The sequence below is a fragment of the Ursus americanus genome, chromosome 4, assembly GCF_024610735.1.
Source record: "Ursus americanus isolate L20-20 chromosome 4, mUrsAme1.1.p, whole genome shotgun sequence".
NCBI lineage: Eukaryota > Metazoa > Chordata > Mammalia > Carnivora > Ursidae > Ursus > Ursus americanus.
In genome coordinates, this window is record NC_142130.1 from 93,828,589 (window position 1) to 93,849,954 (window position 21,366).

The 21,366-nt window shown below is 51.1% G+C and overlaps 1 protein-coding gene across 2 annotated transcripts in view; it reads left to right on the forward strand.

Annotated features, from left to right (window-relative positions):
• Positions 1 to 18,986, forward strand: part of B3GALT5 (beta-1,3-galactosyltransferase 5) — a 43,120-nt gene extending 24,134 nt beyond the window's left edge. For both annotated transcript variants that reach the window (XM_045813530.2, XM_045813529.2), the window contains exons 2-4: positions 3,694 to 3,852; positions 4,052 to 4,226; positions 4,950 to 18,986. In XM_045813530.2, the coding sequence (XP_045669486.1) occupies positions 4,191 to 4,226; positions 4,950 to 5,885 (972 nt within the window). In that variant the 5' untranslated portion in view covers positions 3,694 to 3,852; positions 4,052 to 4,190 and the 3' untranslated portion in view covers positions 5,886 to 18,986. The remainder of the gene's footprint in view (positions 1 to 3,693; positions 3,853 to 4,051; positions 4,227 to 4,949) is intronic.
• The last annotated feature ends 2,380 nt before the right edge of the window (positions 18,987 to 21,366 follow it).

The window sequence follows — 21,366 nt, forward strand, 5'->3', positions numbered from 1 at the left end:
ACCTAGGAATAAACCTAAGCAGAGAGGTCAAGGATCTATACTCTAGAAACTACGGAACACTTACGAAAGAAATTGAGGAACACACAAAGAAATGGAAAAACATTCCATGCTCATGGATTGGAAGAATAAACATTGTTAAAATGTCTATCCTGCCCAGAGCAATTTACACTTTCAATGCCATTCCTGTTAAAATACCATCGGCCCCAGCCAGGACCAGGTCTTTAATAGGCAAAGGAACCCATCCAGAGCCACACCCCCTCTGTTGGCCCTTATGCTCAGGAGACAAGATTCCTGTGCCTTCATTGTCCCAGCCAGGGGCCACCCCAGAGCCTGGACCAGAATTACTCAAACTAGCCAGTCCTAATCTGTTCACCCTGCCATGTATCGCCTTTTCCACAAGAATACTCAATAAAGGCCATGACCTGGACCTGTCCGTTGCTCCTAACCAAAACCCGTGGCCCTCCCGTGGCCCAGCATGGCAAGCCATGTCTCTTGTTTCCAAGAGAGCCAAAGTAACATTAACGCTTTCTTTCAGTAACATTGACTTCCCTGAATTGCCATTCAGCCATCATTATAAACTAAGACCTGGACACAAAATGGGTTTATTCTGTGATGCACTGTGGCCCATGAAATCACTGTGCAAAAAATCAGACTTGGGGTTAAATAAATTCAGGCTGTTTTACAGAAGGTATCACCTTTTCAGAGATTTATTTTTATTTAAAATTCTTCAAAAATATTAATGTGGAATAATTTACATACAGCAAAGTACACAAATCTTGGGTGGATGGCTCAATGAATTTTTACATCTGTAACCACCACCTGGATCAAAAATAAAATATATCCAGCTCTCCAGAAGGGCCCTTGTGCCCTTTCCTGGTTAATAATCCCTCCACCAGAGGTGATTACTATCCTGACTTCTCTTATCATTAATATATTTTGCCAGGTTTTGAACTTCTTATCAATGGAATCATTCAGGACATACTGTTTCAAGTCTGGCTCCTTTCATTCAACATAATGTCTATCACATTAATACATAGTGGGTATACCAAAAGTTTGTATTTTAAATGGCTATGTAACATTTCATTGACCCATTCTGCTATCGATGGAAATTTCTTGTTTACATTTGTGCCACTTATCGATGTATTGCCTCTTGGCTCCAAATTCACTCTTCTTTGACTACTCTGTGAAAATGGCTCTGGGCCCACAGTGACTTCTCTGCTGTCAGTGGGCCAGGCTGTGCCCTCGTCATGGACATCTGCCTCTCAGGCCAGAGTTGGGGGACTTTCCTGGAGCTTTCATCTCAAGCTAGAGGCAGTGCTGCTCCTTGTTCCTGCTGTTCCTGTGTTCTTAGAGATCTCTTTACTTACTGCTAATCCCTCATCACTCAGATCCCTTGTTAGAAGAACAATTCTTTATGTGAAACTTTCCCTTTGATTTACTGTGTGGCTTCTCTCTCCTGATCGGACCCAGACGGAGAGCAGTTTTTGGTTACTGTGTGCAACAATGTGCTCTGCACGTTCTTGGTCATGCCTCGTTTCTTTTGGGTATGAGCTCAGGTGTGGTCTGCACGTTCTTGGTCATGCCTCGTTTCTTTTGGGTACGAGCTCAGGTGTGGTCTGCACGTTCTTGGCCATGCCTCATTTCTTTTGGGTACGAGCTCAGGTGTGGTCTGCACGTTCTTGGTCATGCCTCGTTTCTTTTGGGTATGAGCTCAGGTGTGGTCTGCATGTTCTTGGCCATGCCTCGTTTCTTTTGGGTATGAGCTCAGCTTTGCCGGGTCGGAGCATATAGCTTTCCCTGCAGTAGATGCTGCCATATAAATATGGCTTTCCAGCATCCCACTTCCTTTTAGTCATCTCCATGAGTGGCAGTGGTCCTTCCTTGTGGTTTTATTTGCATTTTCCTGATGACTAATGATGTCTGTTCCTGGGTTTTGGCCATTGGATATCTTCTTCTGTGAAATATTTGTTCATAGTTCATTTTTTTAGATTGTGGGCTTTTTTTTTTTTTTTTTTTTGCTTTGTTTAGTTTTGTGCTTTCTTTGTTGATACATAACAGTTCTTGATATATTCTGGGTAATAGTCCTTTGTCAGAAACATGTAAGGCACATATATTCTCCCTTTCTGTGGCTTGCTTTTGAAGTCTTTCAGTGGTTTTTTTTTTTTTTTAAAGATTTTATTTATTCGACAGAGATAGAGACAGCCAGCGAGAGAGGGAACACAAGCAGGGGGAGTGGGAGAGGAAGAAGCAGGCTCATAGCGGAGGAGCCTGATGTGGGGCTCGATCCCATAACGCCGGGATCACGCCCTGAGCCGAAGGCAGACGCTTAACCGCTGTGCCACCCAGGCGACCCTTTCAGTGGTATTTTTTGAAGTTCCATTCATTATCCTTTTCTTCAGATCCCGGAGGTCCGTCCTCTCCTGCCCCTGCCACCCAGTCCCGTTAAAGTTCATTTTACAGACTGACTCTTTGGTGGCTTTCCAGCCTTTGGGGGTATGGATTTCTGATCCCTTTGTTGTCAGGCCCTGTAGCCTTAGGTCAGGAGTCCTACCCACCTGGCTGGGGAGGGACCCTCTGTTTGACAGAGTTAAGACACTGACTTCCAGGTTCCCCACAGACAGCCTTTCCCTACCTTAAAGCCCCTACCTTTGTGCTGTTACTTACCTGTTCTTCTGTAATTCAAACGTGCCCAAGGTCTAACCTATGCGCAGCCCTCTGGGGTATTAGGAGGGCATGCCCCTGCCCTCCAGGCACTCTAGCCCAGAAGGGGCACAGTGACCCCAGCCTGGAGCTGAAGGGACACCTGCAGAGGAGTCTGGGGAGGGCAGGAGGCACTGGAGAAGGGAGGGAGGGGCCAGCCACCTTCTGGCTTGCCTTGATCTATAATTCATGCACAATACTTATCTACTCCACTTCCGAGGCTCTGTGTCTGTGTCTGTATTGCTCCTGGGTTGAAAGAGCAAAGCTTGGTATCCAGAACCTGTTAAATAAACCGTTGTTCCGTACTGACTGGACGGCCAGGCCACACAGGCTGGCCCAGGTGTGTTTTGAAGGTGGGGCTTCCATAGCGGAGATAGTTCCCTGTTCATGACTCTGTCCCTGGAGCTGCTTTATGCTAAGGGCTCCTGCCTCTCAGCCAAACTGGGAGGGACAGAACCTGGGGGATACATCCTTCCTTTTCTAGAAACATGCTCTTCCAGGCTCTGTTCCTTATTGGTGCTAGGTGCCCTCCCCAATCCCCTTCAGTGGGTCCTTGCAGCACAACATACAGACTCAATCACAGGCGTAAACGCGGATATGAGGTGTAACTTCTTGGTCACGCTGCTGGAGGTAGGAAGCGTGTTCCAATTGCGCATGAAAATAAATGAGCTCAGGGAGTGTTGGCCAGTCAGGCCATGCCCCTTGCTCCGCCTCGTGGGTGCCGTTTGGTGTCCAGTGAGATACCGAGGCAGTTAAGTGCCCCCTGCATGCTGTACTGTTGTTGACAGGTGCACCGTGGGGTGGAGTCCGTCTTGATCGCACCCACTCTGCAGAAGAGAAAAGTGAGGCTGCAGTGGGGTCCAAATGCTCCTCAAGTTCACCTGGGTAGGTGGTGACATGGGTCTGCAACGCGCTGGCGCGGCCAGTGGTGAGGCGCTGCCGGTGAGACATGGCTGATTTAAAGGCACTATTCTGTTTGTTTTTTCCTTATAGTGACTCGTGAGGAAGGGACTCATCATTTTGGGTAAACGAAGGGAGTCCAGGACTGGACAGTGCCCAATGGCATTCGCTGACAGCTCTTCGACAAGTTTCTTCTTGGAATCTACCCTGTGGTTAACCTTCAAAGCAGAGGGTCATCAGAGCCGGGAGAAAGTGAGTTACTTGCTTTCTTAATGTTATAACATCAACACGGGTGGTCCTGCATTTGCTGAGAATGGGAGGTGTGTGGGCACAAGGAGAAAGCATCAGGAGATTTACAGAAGTAACCCCCCAAAGTAAAATAAGCACCACCAGCAGGGACAGAATTCCAAGATACCGTATTGCCACCTTATCCGAGGTTTTGTGTTCTGAGGTTTCAGTCACCTGTGGTCCACCGCGGTCCAGAAGCAGATGGTCCCCATTCTGACATATTGTCAGAAGGTCATTAGTAGGTAGCCCATTGGGACGTCACACGCCTGCGTCACCCACCTCACCTTCCCTCATCTCATCACATGGGCGTTTTATCATCTTACATCATCGCAAGAAGGGTGAGTACAACACAGTAAGGTACTTTGAGAGAGAGACCCCATCGCATAACTTTTACGACAGTTTGTTGTTATAGTTATGCTATTTTATTATCAGTTATTGCCGTGAATCCCTTACTGTGCCCGATTTAAACACCGAAAGTTATAGGAATGTATGTAGGGGAGAAAACAGTGTATATAGACTTCGGTACTGTGCTTGGCTTCAGGCATCTGCTGGGCATCTTGGAAGCTGTTCCCACAAACAAGGGGGATGAACGTAGTTGTGCCGATCAGAACATTGGTCTTGCTTCTTTCTGGAGGTGACAAAATGGCACTTGATGCGATCCGAGAAGAATGCAAACAGTTCATGCGTTTACATCTAGAACACATGCTTTCCAGTCTCGAAGGTTCTCTAGCTGGAATTCATTATGGAGTCAGGGAGGGGCAGAGCTGGAAGGACCTAGTGGGGGATCTGGTCCCATGTTTTAGAGGCGGAATCTGAGACTCCCACGGGTGAAGGGCGGGCTGGCTGGAGCCCGGTGTTCCGACTGCGCACTGTGGAGTGAAGGATGCCGTTGGGCAGCCCTGCTCACCGTTGAAGCTCTCCGGCTCTGTGCCGTGAGACCCCAGAGTCTCTCAAGCACGAGCCCTGGGACGTGGGTGTCTTCCCCCATCTAAGCCGCCCAGGGCAAAGCTAAACGTGCTCTCCTTCTCTCGCGGTCTGACCCCTCGCTCTGTCCCTTTCAGATGGCTTACGCGAAGACGCGCTTGATGTACGTTTCCCTGGTGGTCCTGGGAGCCCTCTGTTTGTATTTTAGCATGTACGGTCTGGCTCCTTTTAAAGACGAGCCGTTTGTTTTCAAGAAAGAAAGGGGGACCTTCCTTCAGCTTCCAGATATCAACTGCAGGCAGGAGCCCCCCTTCCTTGTCCTGCTGGTGACCTCCTCCCACGAACAGATGTTTGCTCGCACGGTCATCCGGAACACATGGGGAAAAGAAAAGAATGTGAGCGGAAAACGCATAAAAACCTTCTTCCTCCTGGGGGCCACCGCCAGTAAAGACCTGTCGAAGGTGGTGGCGCAGGAGAGCCAGAGGCACCGCGACATCATCCAGAAGGACTTCACGGACGCCTACTTCAACTTGACGCTGAAGACCATGATGGGAATCGAGTGGGTCCACCGCTTCTGTCCTCAGGCAGCTTTCGTGATGAAAACGGACTCGGACATGTTTGTCAACATCGACTACCTGACCGAGCTCCTCCTCAAGAAAAACAGAACCACTCGGTTTTTCACCGGCTTCTTAAAACTGAACGAATTTCCCATCAGGGACAAGCACAACAAGTGGTTCGTCAGTAAGTACGAGTACCCGTGGGAGAGGTACCCGCCCTTCTGCTCGGGCACGGGCTACGTGTTCTCCAGCGATGTCGCAAGTCAGGTGTACCATGTGTCCGACAGCGTCCCGTTCATCAAGCTGGAGGACGTCTTCGTGGGGCTCTGCCTGGAGAAACTGAAAATCGGGCTGGAGGAACTCCACTCTGAGCAGACCTTTTTCCCAAACGGGTTGGCCTTCTCCACGTGTCGTTTTAAGAAAATCGTGGCCTGCCATTTCGTCAAGCCTCGCAACATGCTGAGCTATTGGCAGGCTCTGGAAAATTCTCTGGAAGAGGAGTGTCCAGCTGTCTGAGGGGAGCCCAGCGGCCCCTGTGGACACGCTTGAGATAACCCACAGTGATGGTTTTGGGAGATCTTCAGGCGGTATCTCTGACGATTGTCAGGGGGGCAGGGAGGGAGTGAGGAGGGAGGAGGGAGGAGGGAGAGGCAGGGGAGGGCGACACCCTGCAGCGCTGCACGTCTAACCGCGTTTGTAAGCCCGAGTGAAACTGCTCGGTGCCCGAGCGATAACAGGTGCCGTCTCTTGAGTCGCTGCACTACTGCGCTAAGTGTCTGATGCACGCCTCCGTTTTCCCATTTCCAGGACCAGCGTCCACATGCAGCGGTGGGTGTCGACATCCCCCTCTTACACACCGGGCAACAGCAGCTCCCAGAAACACAGGGCCCTGTCCCGAGGCTCCCAGCCAGCAAATGCGGGGGCCGGGATGAAAATCCAGCGCTGTCAGAACCCAGGCGCGGCCCCTGGCTTGGCCCGCCTCTCCATCCTGCCTCCCTTGGCCGGGAGTGGAGGCCAGGAGGGCTCAGAGGGAAGCCTGATGGTGGCATCCTTCAGTCCCTTTCTAGAGTCCTTTCCACCTCAGCTCCCAGTCCTTGAGCTTTTAGTGCTGTCACTGGGGTGAAGCTGCATGCCCCCCAGCCCCTTCATTCACTGCAGTGGATCTAGTGGGGACCCCGAGTCCCTGTGAGCAGCTCGGCATTCAGCTCACGGCACAGCAAGCGCATCCCCGGCCATCGCCCTTAGGAAACGGCCATCTCTAGACAGAAACCCGTGTTTATAGATTCGGCTTCGAAATAACCCCAAATCGTAGCCTGTTGAGCAGATCTCTCAGCCACACTGCCGACGTCCCCAAGGGCACGGCATCTCCTGTGAGCGATCTGTTTGCTCAGATGCCCCTGGTCTGCACTTGAGGGCTCCAGGGTCACTCCGGAGGGCAGCGGGGCACCAGGCTGGGCCTGTGGAGGATTCTGGGAGCTTTTCTGGGAGTTCAGGTGGGTTTATGTCAAGATGCCCTCCAGGACCCTGTTGGACTCTGAGCTGAAATGAGCTCTGGTCAAGGGGGGCTGTCTTCCTGGCCTGCTTCCCATGCTTGACCCAAACTCATCTTGGCATTTCTCAGATGGCCAGGGAACAACTGAGTTTGTGGAGTGGAGATTAACCTTCCATTATCAGGTTCGTGGGAGCCCGTTCTGCAAGTTGTGGAGGGAGGCCCTGCTTGGCTGGGGTCTTCACCCGTTCAGCTGCTGTGGGATTATGTGCAAAGTCACCTTGCCCCTGGTCGTAGGAATGATTGGTTCTTATTTGTTACATGCCCTGACCTGACTCTAGCAGCACTCGGAGTGAAGGCCTCGCGGGGCTGGGTCTCCCACAGAAGCCGGACCGAGCGCCTGCCTGAGCCCGGGAGGAGGTATTGCTGCAAAATGGCTGTGGCGACGTGAACCTGGACGGCATTTCTCCTAGCTGCTGCTTCTCCGCAGATGTGTTTCCTTACCCTGGCGCGCTGGCTACGTGCAGAAAACCTTCCTTCCCAGGTGGGACAGTCAGGGACTGAGCTCACTGTGTGAAGCCCAGATTTTGCCAGAGCCTTCGTCCTGCAGGAGGGCTGCCCCTGATTCGGAAGATAATGGTGGGGGTGGGGGGTGTTGAGGGTGGAGGAGCTCGTCTGGCAGCAGGGCGGGGTCTGTGCCTACATGTCTGCCCCGTGTGGGGCATGCGTCCGTGCGGCCCCTGGGCTCGGTGGACTCGGGATCCGGCCTTCTCATCGGCCTGTGGCTCAGTCACAGGGACCGTGAGCACAGGCATGGCTGTGTTACCCGAGTCGGGCTCTTGGGCCCAACAACGATAGGAGTGAGGCAGGACCCAAAATTCAAAGGCACAGGCAGGGCTTTGTTGGAGAGAGTTCCCACTAGTGTTCCCAGTCCTGTCCCTTATGCCACTAAGGGACGGAAAAGTGCCTCGTCCTGATGGGCTGATACTGGCAGGCAACCCAGCAGCTCACTGGTGTTTTTGGAGCCACGGTCTTCCAGGCTGGTGGAGCTCCGTCTGTCCCCGCCTCAACAGGATACGGCCTGGCTGTTGTTTGAAGTCCGGCTGGTGTGGGGTCGGACCGTGGTTCTGCTCTGTGAGAAAGAAAAGCCGTTCAGGAAGAACAGCCGGCCAGAGGCGCCCCAGCTGCATAATGTTTTTCATTTGGGGCTTGTTCCTGTGGTCCCCGAGTGTCTCATGCCCCCCGGAGAGATTTCATCCACCCGATGCTTGAGGGGATGTGGATGGAAGTCTCATCTCCTGTGTCTGCACCCTGCGTATCGGCCTCTCATCGGAGGTCTGGCAGGGTCTCGCTCTCCGATCTAATTCTGACGTGGGAACGTGGTCCCCAGTGGATACGGGCTGAATCCCCGTGCGAGCATCAGCTGGATACGGGACTGGTGTAGTCTAGAGGACAGGAATTTGACAAGTAAATTAAAGAAACATGGCCCAAATAGAAACAGCAGTAAAATGGCCACTAAGGGTGCAAGGAAAGGCCAGAACCAGGTTACACTTGGCAGGTCCCCCTTAATGAAGTCCCAGATGGTTTGAACGTGGGGGTCTTAAAATTATGGAGCCAGGAGGCCTGTGGGAGGGTGACGTCAGCTCTTCATTCCACCTCCCCAGAGACTTGAGTGTAGAATCAACAAGCTGGGTTTGCAAAGCACGTACTCGGCCTTGTTCGGCCAGTGGAGTCTAAGGCTGATTTGTGCTCTAAAACCATGGAAACCAGAGTCGAATGATCTCAGATAAGCTTAAGCTCCTGTCTGGTTTCAGCTACCACTGTGGACACAGTGGCTGCTGTGACATTCTGTGTGACAGCATTGTTGTACATTCTTCCCCCGGCTGGTCCTATCACAGGTCCGACCTAGGGGACTCTCCTGGCATTCAGCAGTCCCACGGCTCCCCCGGACCTCTGTGGGGATAGCTGAGTGTTAGAAGGGTTATTGGCGAATATTTGAATATTTTCAGGGGGAGGTGCAGCATGTCCCACAGCCCAGTCGCCTCTAGTCTTACTGGTATCAAGACACTGAACTGGCGTCCCCTTCCCATCTGTCATTCCTTTAGCTAGACCCAGGGGCCCTGGGGAGGACAGGATGGGCCCTGAGGGGCTGAGTGGTTGTGGGGCGTCCACAGGGAGCACTGGTCATCATCCGGGTCTCTCTCTTCAGTGTCGCCATATACCGGAGGGCCTGTGTGACGGTCTGGGGAACTGTGCCACCGAGGCCGTATCTCCTGGGTCTCATGCCGTGTTTGAGTTGTGGTGGCATTGCTGCACAGGAAGGGGCGCAGGGCTGGGGGGTGGGGTTAACCGCACCTTTTGGGGGGCAGCTGCATTAAATGGTACTAGGTATGCTGGCTCTTTCGGCAGAAAGATTACAGGTGGAGGCCTGCAAGGATCACGAGGGGTCATGTGGGGGCGGCCTGGGACCTACCTTGTATAGCAGGGGCTGGCTGATGGTTTAAAACATGTCATAGTCAGGTCAGCGGGTGTTGGGTGGTTGTGGAGGATGGGGTTCGTGTGGAGATTTATTGGCTCTGTAAACGGTGTGGGCTTGGACCCGGGACCACTCTGCAGGCCTCCCCCCCCAGCATCTTTATTTGCCTCTCCATGCACTCGTTTGTGATACACCCAGTGGTCTGGTAAGTTTCCAGTGCGGCCTGAGACAATGTTTTTAGCAATTTCGAACAAAGAATTTTCTTCCCCTTTCCCCATGTTTTGCTCACACCCTAGTACTATCAGGGAAGACATAAGCACCAGGACAAGAAGGGGTATGGTTAGTTTTATTTTTTCTTCACCTAGCAAGGACAAAAGAGGCGTGAAAGGACAAGAGAACAGACCCAGAGCCACCCCAGGAAATGTCAGATGAAACTGGACCCCTTACCCGAAGGGGCAAACCGAGTGTTTAAAACACTCGGGAGTGGGGCTGCTTGAGGCAGCAAGTGTATGGGAGACACAGATGCAGGACAAGAAGGTGAGGGGGACGATGGTCCGCCACATTCCTTACCTGTTTCTGGTGACAACTGTCTTTTTTTTTTTTTTAAAGATTGATTTATTAGAGAGAGAGAGAGAGAGAGGGAGAATGAATGAGCACGAGGGGGAGAGGGAGAGAGAATCCCAAGCAGACTTTGCACAGAGTGCGGAGCCCCACACGATCTCACGACCCTGAGATCTTGACCTGAGCTGAAATCAAGAGTCGGATGCTCAACTGACTGAGCCAGCCAGGTGCCCAGTGACTGTCTTCTGAACACGTATTTCAGAGCTTCCGTTGGTTCCCAGGTGTAGGTGTGGTTGGCCGGCAGGTCCTGTAGAAGTTCGGGAGGGGACAAGTTTAATCTGGTGAGATGGACCCAGCTGGGTACTCCTTCCAGTCCTGTGGTGGTGGGAGCGGCCAGAATTCCTGGTAGGGTCCTTTCCATTTGGGTTGGAGCTGGTCTCTCGGTGATCCCTCTTGCCATGTCGCAAGCACTGTTGTTCCCCAGGCCCAACCTTTAGGAGGACAGAGGGATCCTGGTGGGAGCTGGCAAGATTTTACTGCCACATCACGTCAGGCCCGTTGAGTCTTGCATCAGTTACCCTAGCAGTGAAAGAGTCCCCACTGTTGCTCTGAAGGCACTTGGGCAGCCCCAGATCTTGGAATGATTTCTTTTAAAAGACATTTGCACATCTCGGTAGCCTTTTCTGTCCTTGAACAGAAAGCCTCTACCCAACTGGTAAAAATGTCAGCAGATGCAAGAAGATACTTAAAACCAGCCTTTGGAGGCATCTGGGTAAAAGCTGTCGGGGGACGCAGAGCTTGTCTGTCGGGGGACGCAGGTTCCAGCTCCAGCTGTGTTCCTGACGTCACGTTGCCTGACCATGAGGGATGGAAGCTCTGGGAGCCAAAGTGATGTTTTTCTAGTGACACCTGACGTTAGTTTTGCACTGAAACCCGCAGGAGCCGGGGTGGTTGGTGGCTTCACTCTTGGGTGTCCAGGGGGTGATGAAGGATGGTGAACCCCGTTTGCTGGGTGCTGAGATGAGCACGCTACATGCATTACCTCTGTAGCTGCTCGAAACAGCTCTACGGGTGAGGGTGCCCGCGATGGCCCCGCTTTGCGGGTGAGGAAGCCCAGGCGGCAAGAGGGCGGGAGCAGCTCGCTCGAGGTTGCAGGCACAGCTGAGAACTTGCACACTGAGGGTTGGGAGCCCTTGGGCGGACCATGGATGGCCCATGGCCATCAGGGGGCCCCCTCTCCATGTTCAGCGGGGTGCAGGAGCTCCCTGCACGCCCTCCGTGCCCCTCCGCACGCCCACCCGCCCGCGTCTGAGCCCGGGCTCCCGGCCTCGCGTGCTGGGACTCAGCTTTGCCCGTCTGCTTTTCCGCACGCCCACCCGCCCGCGTCTGAGCCCGGGCTCCCGGCCTCGCGTGCTGGGACTCGGCTTTGCCCGTCTGCTTTTGCATTTGGTTCCAGCTCTTCGCACCTGGTGGAGCGCAGGACTCCCGCACGGGGCCCCACTCTGCTGGGTCGCCCCACAAGCACCCTGTCATTCCCATCTTAGAAAACCCACCAGCAACCTTCCCTTGACACCTGCCTTTCTCGCCAGCTGTCGCTCCATTTCTGTTTTCTTTGCAGTTCAATCCCACAAGAGAGCTCTATGTGTTGTAGTCTCAAATTTCTCCCCTCCCGTTCTTTCTGAATGCCCTCCATCAGACATTGCTGCCCCCTCCACCAGCCGGTTCTTACCGAGCTCTCTGAGGACCTGCGTTGCTGGTCTGGGCTGGGTTCTTGGTCCCTATCTTGCTCGACTGCGCGGCTGGCCTCGTTGGCTTCAGGCCTGGCTCCGTCCCCAGCTTCCAGGATGCTTGGGGCTCTTGGTTCTCCTCCTCCCACCTGCTGGCTGCTCCTTTTCTGTCTCCTTTGCTCGGGGCTCTACCTTCAGATTGTATCCAGAGGCCGACCTCTTCCCACCACCTCACCGCTGCACCTGCCCAAGCCCCTCCCCTCGTATCTGCGTTCCTGTTCTTGTGTCGGGTCCTGCCCGCTGTCTCCGGTCCCACCTCTGCACCCCTTAGGTCTATTCCCAAAACAGCTTCTAGAGCGCTCTTCAAAAATAGAGATCAAAGCATTTCATCTGTCCACGCAGAGCCCCCCAGTGGCTCCCCATCTGTGAGGAAAAGCCACATCTTTGATATTGTTATCTGCTTCTATTCCTTAACCTTGTTTCTTCATGCTGTCCCCTTTCTACCACTCCAGCCTCCTTGAACAGCACTACCCTTCCAGCTGCACTGGCCTCCTTGCCTTCCTGGAACAGCCCAGCCACGCTTCACCAACCGCAGGGCCTTTGCACTGGCTGTTCCCTTTGCCAGGATTACTCTTTCCTCAGAGCACCTCATGGTTCACTCCTTTGCCTCCTTCAAGCCTTTGGTCAGATATCACCTTCTTGGTGAGGCTTACCTTGCCCCACCCCATGTCCCCTTACCTTGTGCTATTTTTCCACTGCATTTATCAATTTCTAACAAAGTATATAACATGTATTTATTATAATGTCTTTCTTTTTTTTTTTTAAAGATTTTATTTATTTATTTGATGGACGGAGAGATAGCCAGTGAGAGAGGGAACACAAGCAGGGGGAGTGGGAGAGGAAGAAGCAGGCTCCCAGTGGAGGAGCCCGATGCAGGGCTTGATCCCAGAACACCGGGATCATGCCCTGAGCCAAAGGCAGACCTTTAACGACTGAGCCACCCAGGCGCCCCTATAATATCTTTCATTTATTCTTTATTTCAACCCACTTTAATGAGAGCTCTGTACAGGCATGGATCTTTGTTTCCTTCATTGATGCACCTTAACATTTTTTTTTAAGTACACTCCATACCTCGCATGGAGCCTAACACAGGGCTTGAACTCATGACCCTGAGATCAAGAGCTCACCTGAGATCAAGAATAAGATGCTTAACTGACCAAGCCACGCAGGTGCCTCTGGGACACCTGAAATAGCACAGCTCCTGGCATATAGTTGGTGTTCAACAAGTATTCATCAAGTGGAACTGAAAATGGCTTTTATGGGAGATGGTTTTAGAAGGGGAATAGGAGAGCCTAGCCTGAAAGGGGGAGAATTCTAAAACACAGCAAACAGCATGGCTCCCAGGAAATCAGGAACCGAGGAGTGTGCTTTTACTGCAAACCGTGACCTGAAAACCTAGAAGGGCTTTAGAGCAGTGCTTCTTGACCTCATGCCCCCCTCTCTCGGTAGCGGAGAGCCTCAGACACTGGGAAGCCTGTGGGACCCTATAATGCACTCCGTGCGCCTGCCCTCCAGCCTCCACACACCAACCTTGTCTCACCCGACACCCCCTTGACCCCTCCTTTCCATCTGTTTTGATGGTTATAGAAATCTGCCTCCTTTCCTCAACTGTGTCCAACTTTTATTTATTTTTACATTTTAAAGATTTTACTTTAAAATCTTTTTTAAGGGGGGGAGCAGAGGCAGAGGGAGAGAGAGAGAGGACTCTCCAGCAGACTCCCCCCTAAGTGTGGAGCCCGACGTGGGCTTGACCTCACGACCCTGAGATCAGGACCTGAGCTGAAACCAAGATTCGGATGCTTAACCGACTGAGCCACCCAGGCGCCCCCAACTATGTCCAATTTTTAGTCCCAGAAGAATGAAAACAATAAAGCAAATGGCCAGGAAACACGCATGGGATCACTAACCTGACTTTTCCGTCCTACTGTTTGCTGTATATAAATAACTACAAACAGCATCTTCGGGACACTAAAAACCACACTCTGGATTTGAGGTCACTTTTCAAAACTGTAACTACAAAGCGATGTCCACTCTCTTGAGCGGTGCAGGTGAATTCTGGGCGTGGGGGCCCCTGCTTGGTGTCCCGGGACCTGGTCAGCCCAGGTATGAGGACTGTGCACGGCCCGCAGGTTTCTCAGGAAGGGTCGCCGACTCCTGCACCTCCTGGGGCTGCTTTGACCCCGCAGAAGGCATTTAGTTGCTGAAAGCCAGCCCTGGCTCAGGGGGCAGCTTCCCTGGTCAACAAACCTGTTGCACAGATTTCAAGGACCGTGTTTGAGGACAGAAGAGTAGAGTTCAATTGCGTACGTGCCGGTTGAACTAAGAAACTACACGTGTGCTGTGACGAATAAATCCTTCTAATATGACAGCAACAGAAATAGTAGGGCATCTTAATTTTACAGACTGCAAGACCTGCCATTTATTGAATTATTGAAAATTGTTCCCTTGCTCTCCAGCCTTGGAGAATCTAGATGGAACCACATCCGTCATTTGGGTGGAAATCCTAATGCCGCTGCTGCTTTGTGTGGACGCCACTTTCATCCTCAGGTCTAACCGAATTACCCTGAACCCCCGGCTCCTCTTTCCGCCGAGTCTTGAACTCCTTGACACCTCTACCCACCTTCAACATTGTCCACACATCCAGTCTCTCAAAACCATGTCCTCGTACGGAACGCAGACTTGGGCTGCTCTCGCTTCCTGGCGCGCTCTGGGGTGACCACCTTCTCGGACAAGGTCACCTGTGTCGCGGGCTCTCTCCCCGGAAGCCCTCCGATTCTCCAGCTTTTCTTTCCTGCTGGCAGGGCATGCATGGCCGGCAGTGGCGCTCCTCACTCCTGATAAAAGTTGAGAAAACAGTTGCCAACGCAAGTAGAATCTCTGTGCTTCTGGACATAAGGAGAATTTGGAACTCAGCCCCATCCCCAAACCAAGATTTGCGGTTGGTGCTTCAGCCCAGCGCTCAGAGGGACCTCCTGACCCTCAGCCTGACACCATCCCTACTGTGACATACTGCTTTATTCTCTTTTATTTTTTCATACTAAAGGTACTTACTTCCTCCTTGTCTTAAAACACACCATTGCAGCCCCATTGTGCTCTGTGTAAAAAGAGAGGAAAGAAAACTCCAACAAAACTTGCCCATCCTCCTCTCCCTGAGCCGCCTTTCAGTAGCCCGATGAACTTCTCCTCCCGGTGCCCCCAGGATGCATGCAGTGCAGCTAGGTACCACCAGACTCCGCATCCCTCCCCCGAGCCTGGTCTCCAAGGTCGGAACTCCCCGGCCACCTCCCATCTGTCCATTCAGTTCCGGCCAGGGCTCATGCTTGTGACATTCCTCTCGCTCCCTTCACCCTGCATGTCTGATGGTTGCCACTTCCTGTGGGTCGGGCCTCTTCTCTCCACGTCCCCCATTGGAACCTCAGTCTGGGCCACCATCTTGGTTCTAGTGGACTCGTGCAACATCCTCCCGTTGGACCCAGTCATGCCGCCTTCCAACCCATCCTCCACTTCACATCCACAGTAGTTTTTTAAAAACCAGATCTGATTGGGAAACTTAGAGACTCAGGACAGCTGAGTGATTGTTTCTGGACACCTGTCTTCCCATCCATGAGCTGTGGGCCATTGCAGAGGTCAGACCAGTGACCCCAGACCCCAGCTGGGCATCCTGGCCCTGCTGCACTTATCCCCAAAGGCTGGCGTGGAGTGCTGAACTCAACTTTTAGAACAAAAGGAATTACTTTTCATGCGATTTCTTTGATTCTCTTAGTGTGGCTGTTCTGGGGTCAGGCTGCCTAGGCTTGAATTTTACCTTCGTCCCTCACTTCCAAAAGGAAGATACTTACCTTCACGTCGGTTTTCTCATCTGAAGAATGGGGTGATAGTGGCTCGCAGGGTTGTTGTTCAGGTGGTTGGGACAAGGTGTGTAAACTACTCAGTAACGTGGTGTTTTTGATGATAGTATTCGGGCCGTGAGTTTTGGTGAGACTATGATGGCATATTTGTAATGATCTGTGTGCAAATCAAGAAATCTTTGGGGTGGGTCTTTAAGACTCTTCCTTTCCTCCTTGAATCTTCCCTGGCACTTTCGGAAAAATTCTGCTACCTGTGGAGCTCTTCAAAATTGCAGAGAACAGTGTTCTGGACTCGGTTCAGAGTGTATGAAAATCCGAACGGGTTAAAAAAAATGGAGCTGGAAGGTGCCTTAGAGATTACCCGTGGTTTAAAGAACAGCCTTCTTATGGGGTGGCTTTTCCAAGTCCTTCAGTTAGTGGCATCACCCGGGTCATAAGCCAGCCGCAGGAAGTTAATGTCATTCATTCATTCTTTCATTTATTCATCCCTTGGGCAAAAGTGTTCAGTGCTTTTTACAGAGTGTCAGGAAGGAGGGTCAAGCTGAGGTTCCTGGCCGTGGGTTTTGCAAACAGCTTTAGCTATTTAGGGTAAACACACAATGTCACGAAGGTGATCGGGGCATCCGTTCTCTTGGCAACTGAAAGAAAAAGCATTTGTTCAGCACCTTCTTTGTGGACAGATATCGTGACCCATTTCCACAGAAGCTGTCCTGGTGTACCCTCATAAAAATGTTTTGGGGTCTCCATTGTTATCATCATTAACACCCTGGATTTGAGCTGAGGAACATGAGTGGGGCTGAGACGTAGCAGAGACCTGGCCCCATGGCCTTCAATGCCTTGAGCTTCACCAGGGCATGGCTGGCGAGTCCTCCCAAGGGGCCAAGGGTGGACAGGGCATCCTGAGTCTTCCACGGGAACCCAGGGCTGGCCCCACCCAAAGGGTCTGCCATCTTGTCCCTTTGCTTGGGCCACCACTTCTGTTCTGCGTGTTGACACGCCTCTCCACCTGCTCCTTTCCAGTTCCTATTTGACCTTCTGGAACTTGGCCCTTTTTCATCTGTGGTGTGGCCAAGAATCTCTTGTTTAGCTGAGTCCTCTGCCCTGCCCTGTCCCAGTCCCTCGTTTTTCCCAAACAATCATCTGGTTCTAGAGCATGAACCTTCCAGACCAGTCCAGCCTCTAGTTCCATTGTCTCACTACCTAAAATCCTGGTGAAACAAGTCATCTGTCAACACTCCAGACATGCTGCTTCTCCCAGTGTGTGTGTGTGTGTGTGTGTGATCCAAGGCTCTCAGTGGATGCACCACACTCATGGCAGCTGGTTTCCATGTGCCATCTGCCCCCACCCAAGAGTGCAGGAAGGTCAGTAAAAACAACCCCATGTTGGCTTACGTGAGATGTACAACCGCAGGTGTCCTTGGTGTCCTCCTCGGGACTGGGACAGCAGCATGGAGCTTGAGAGGTCACTTGTTCTCAACATTGTACAATCAGTCCCATGTCTGTTACACGGTACGCACCACGTGGGGTGCCGGTGTGCTGGAAACAATGGCTGTGGGACAATCTGCAGTCACAGTGTTTGGAGGTTGTTCTGGGCTCTGACTTCCAGGCAGAATATTTAGAAAGCGTGAAATACTGTGAAAGAGATTGAGCAGCCTACTGACTGGGTGTGTTTCTTACAAGCAAGAACCGGGTGCAGTGCCATCCAGAGTCCTCTGGCCTGATCCACAGCCTGGCCTCGGTGATGCTCGTGGGCTCGCCCCACAAAGAGCCTATGGATCTGTGATAGAGTAAATAATTAACAAGCCCGTTTTACTATAACAGCTGCCGTGCCTCCTCGTTTTAAAAATAGATGGGAAGATGTTCGTCTTTTCTGTATGTCTTCCATTTGGAAATATTTGTTTTCTCATGATTTTTTGTAAGAATTAATTTTTGGTACTTGTCACATCAGGACTGATGTTTTAGCTATTTCTTGGAGACTGTAAACTTCCCCAGGCTTATTCTTCACTCTGTCTGGGTCTGTGGCACGGTGTGTGGTAGAGGGGATATATCGATAATTATCTAGTGGGTTTTTCTTAACTGTTTTTTTTTTCTTTATTTGAGAGAGTGAGTGAGAGAGAGAGAGAGAGAGAGAGTGCGTGAGCTGTGAGGAGGGGCAGAGGAAGAGGGAGAAACACGTTCCCCGCTGAGCAGGGAGCCAGAAGTGGGATTTGATCCCAGGACCGTGGGATCATGACCTGAGCCGAAGGCAGCCGCTCAACCGACTGAGCCACCCAGACACCCTATCTTGTGGGTTTTAAGGTGATCCTCAGGCAGAGGGGTGAGCTAGCTACAGGATTTAAGTGAACCGTAAGGTCCCTTCCAACACCAATTCCCGAAGCTTCTTTCGTAGATTGTTATTGCCCACTTACTTTTATTTCTGTTTGGTTCTGCAGGACTCAAACATTTGTATGTGAGCCCTGGGGAACTTCATCACGGGCTGAGATGTGTATCAGATAAACTCTCAGTTGAGTCTCTGGGATATGAAATGTGATCACGTTCTCTGTTTTGAATATAGATGGAAAGATTTGTAGCTTGTGGCCACTGGAAACTTAGAAGCATGAGCTCCTCTCGATTTTCCTGCTTTTCAAGTAGTGATACCAGGCAAGAACCCCTCATTCTCAGACTGGCCGTGAAACTGAGCAGGGAAGCCACCCACCCCCCAGTGTGGGGCCAAGAGCCACGAAGGGCTGGGTGAGTGCATGGGAGGAGGAAGCAGGCGCGTGTCCTAGTTTCTGCCGATATGAATACAGACACACAGAACATCGGATTTTAATTTAAAAAATTCCTTCCTTGTCAGACTCCATCAACTTTACATGTAAGTAGACAAGGCACTTACGGCCAAGTGTGGTTTTGGGGCCCCATTGTTCTGCATCGTCTGTTTGTTCTACCAACTCCGTTCTCTGGTTTGCAGATGAGTGCCTCATACGTGCAGAGTGGAGATGGCGGGTGGGGCATCTTGGCAGCCGGGCCGGAGCTCTTGTCACACACGCACTCCTGGGAGGTCAGTGCTGGTCCGTTGTCTCAAGGGCCAGTCCTTTAGGCCCCAAAGAGATAAACCAAAGAAGTAGCAAAGCCCTTTGTTAAATTCTGCAATGGAAACTATCAGGTCAGGGGAGAATTTATTACTTTACGCATGGCCGTATGAGACATCAAGGAAAATCCACCATGACTGGAATTATGAATGTTAACCCAGGAGACTTTGGGGTCAAATTTTGTTTTTCCTAAAAGACAAGAAATAAAAGTGGATTTGTATGTCACTGAATGATATTTGAAAATGTCTCTATTTTAGGGCTATGTACTAGACTCATGTCATTTTTCGGGAGTGGGCATAGGTATTTATTTATGATTTATTAATTATCTTTAATAAAAATTAAGTTATTAAAATGGCATCATTCATTTAACTTGTTTAGTTCTAAGTTGTAGTTAGATGCGATAAACTTTTTTTTTTTTTGCATTGATGTTTCCTATATTTTGTGTTTGGGAAAATGTTTTTAAAATTTGACTTCGATTTTGGAAAAATATGCTGAACAATGTTGACATGCTTATCTTTGTAAGAGTTGGGGATTTCTTGTTTCCCTGGATTTAGGAAGCAAAGAAATGGGGATCTGACTCTTGGAGGGTCTTTAGGGGGACAGTGTGTGAGTGGGTCGTGAGGGGTGAGGCATCCTGTGGGAACCATAAGCCCAGGGCATGAGGAGGGGGGCATCCTTCTAAATTTTCTTCCTTTCCTGTACATTTATATTTTTTGAAAGCTGTCATTCAAGTTTAAGAAATCAGGCCTGATGAATTAAGACCTTTAGAATCTTCATGGTAACTTACCTCTGAGGTATAGATTGGATCCTTGGTCTTTCAAAGTGTCATTTAATGGAAGTAACATGCAACGGACGTGTTTTTCTTTGACTTCAGCGTGCACGTGCCACAGTTCTTGTGGTATTGCAGATCTGAAGTCAGTCTACCCCTGCTCCTTGCAGCCCATCTCAGACACAAAGCAGAATTTGGAGGGGTCAGGGAGGGGGTGCAAGGCTGTCGGTCAGGGAGCCTGGGATGCCTGGCGATGGGCAGAGAAGGAAATGTCTTCAAAGGATGTATGACTTGCCCTTCCCAATCCTCCAGCTAGGCTGTCCTCCTGCTAGTGACAACATGGGGTGTCTGTGGTCCCCTCAAAGGCCTGCCCTGCCTCACCTGTTGTTCCTGTTTCCCTCACAGACCCCACTCATCACCTCACCTCCCATCTGTAACTCTAGTTGCTCCCTCTCTTCTAGAATATTCCCACGGCACACAAACATGCGCTCACTTCCCACTCAAGGACAGCCTTCTAGACCTCCCTCTTTCCAGTACTGTTCCCTTTCCCCTTTTTTTCCTTAATAGGAAAATCTCTCCAAAAAGCAACCTTCCTGCTGACCACCCATCCCCAGCTCCCATTTCCCCTCACCTCTCTGTGGCATTGAAAGAGTTCTGGTGGAGACATCGCTGCTCTCCTGGCTAGCACCTGCAGCTGACGCGGCTGGGCCCACCCTCCCCCCTCGGGTTCCCTCCCTTGGCTTCCAGGACCCTACAGCCTGTAGCATTTCCTCTCAGCTCACCTCCTGGTCCCTCTTCCTGTCTCCTTCCCTGGGTCAACCTCGCCTTCTCAACCTAGCCAACCAGCATTTGAAGCACTCCAGGGCTGAGACCACACACTGCTTCCCATCCTCTCCTTTGGTGCTTGCTCTCAGTCAAATCACCTGTTTCCACGTGTGCTGGTCTGCTAGCGCTGCCATAACAAAACTATCAGACTGGGGCCTTAAACAACAGAACTTCATTTCTCACAGTGCTGGAGGCTGGAAGTCCAAGATCAAGGTGCCAGCAGATTCGGTTCCTGGCGAGGCATGCTTTCTGGTTATGTTTTTTTATGGTAGAGAGAAAGCGAGCTCATTTCTCTGGTGTTTCTTCTTATAAGGACACTGATCCTCTCATAAGGGTTTCTCTTTCATGACCTCATATAAACTTAATTGCCCCTCCACCCCCAACAGGCCTACCTCCTGATACCATCACACTGGGGATTAGGGCTTCAGCATAAGAATTTGGAGCAGGGTGAGAAGGCGGTGGGGCGGTGGGTGGGGACGAACACAGATATTCCGTCCACAGCAAAGTCATACAGCTAGAAACTGACCCTGGAGTTCTAACTCTGATTTCACTGCCTAAAACCTGGAATTCAATCCGAGCTAAAGGTGTGCATTTTAAAGGAGTTTCTAATACTTTACCAAGTAACAATTACTACACATTCATTTATCAAGTTTTTGTTGAATATTTATTGTGTGCCAGAGTTCCTGCCCTTGTGGAGTATATTTTCTATTAAAGAAAGTGATTGGTAGATAGGCTTTCACAGTACAGTGTGGTTAAGGCTTTGATCAGTTCCATGCTAATGCAATGGGCTCACAGAGAAGACACTTAGTGTATTCTGGAGGGACCGGGAAAGCTCTCCAGAAACAGTGAAATCTAACCTGAAGCCCATGTAAGACGTAGGCACATGGAAGGAGCAGGAGGGCTCCGAGGGCAATCGGGGAGAGGCTGAATGTGGGCAGGAGCATCGGTGAGCTGGGCACTTACCTGGCACTAGAAGCAGAGCCTAAAGGGGTAGGACCAAGAATGAGACTTGCCATGGACTGAGTGTCTGTGCCCACCCCAAATTCATATGTTAAATCCTCACCTCCAGGGTGATGGTATATGGAGGTGGGATTCGGGAGGTGATTAGGTCGTGAAGGTGGAGCCCTCATGAATGGGATTAGTGCCCACGAGAAGCACCATGTATGAGATG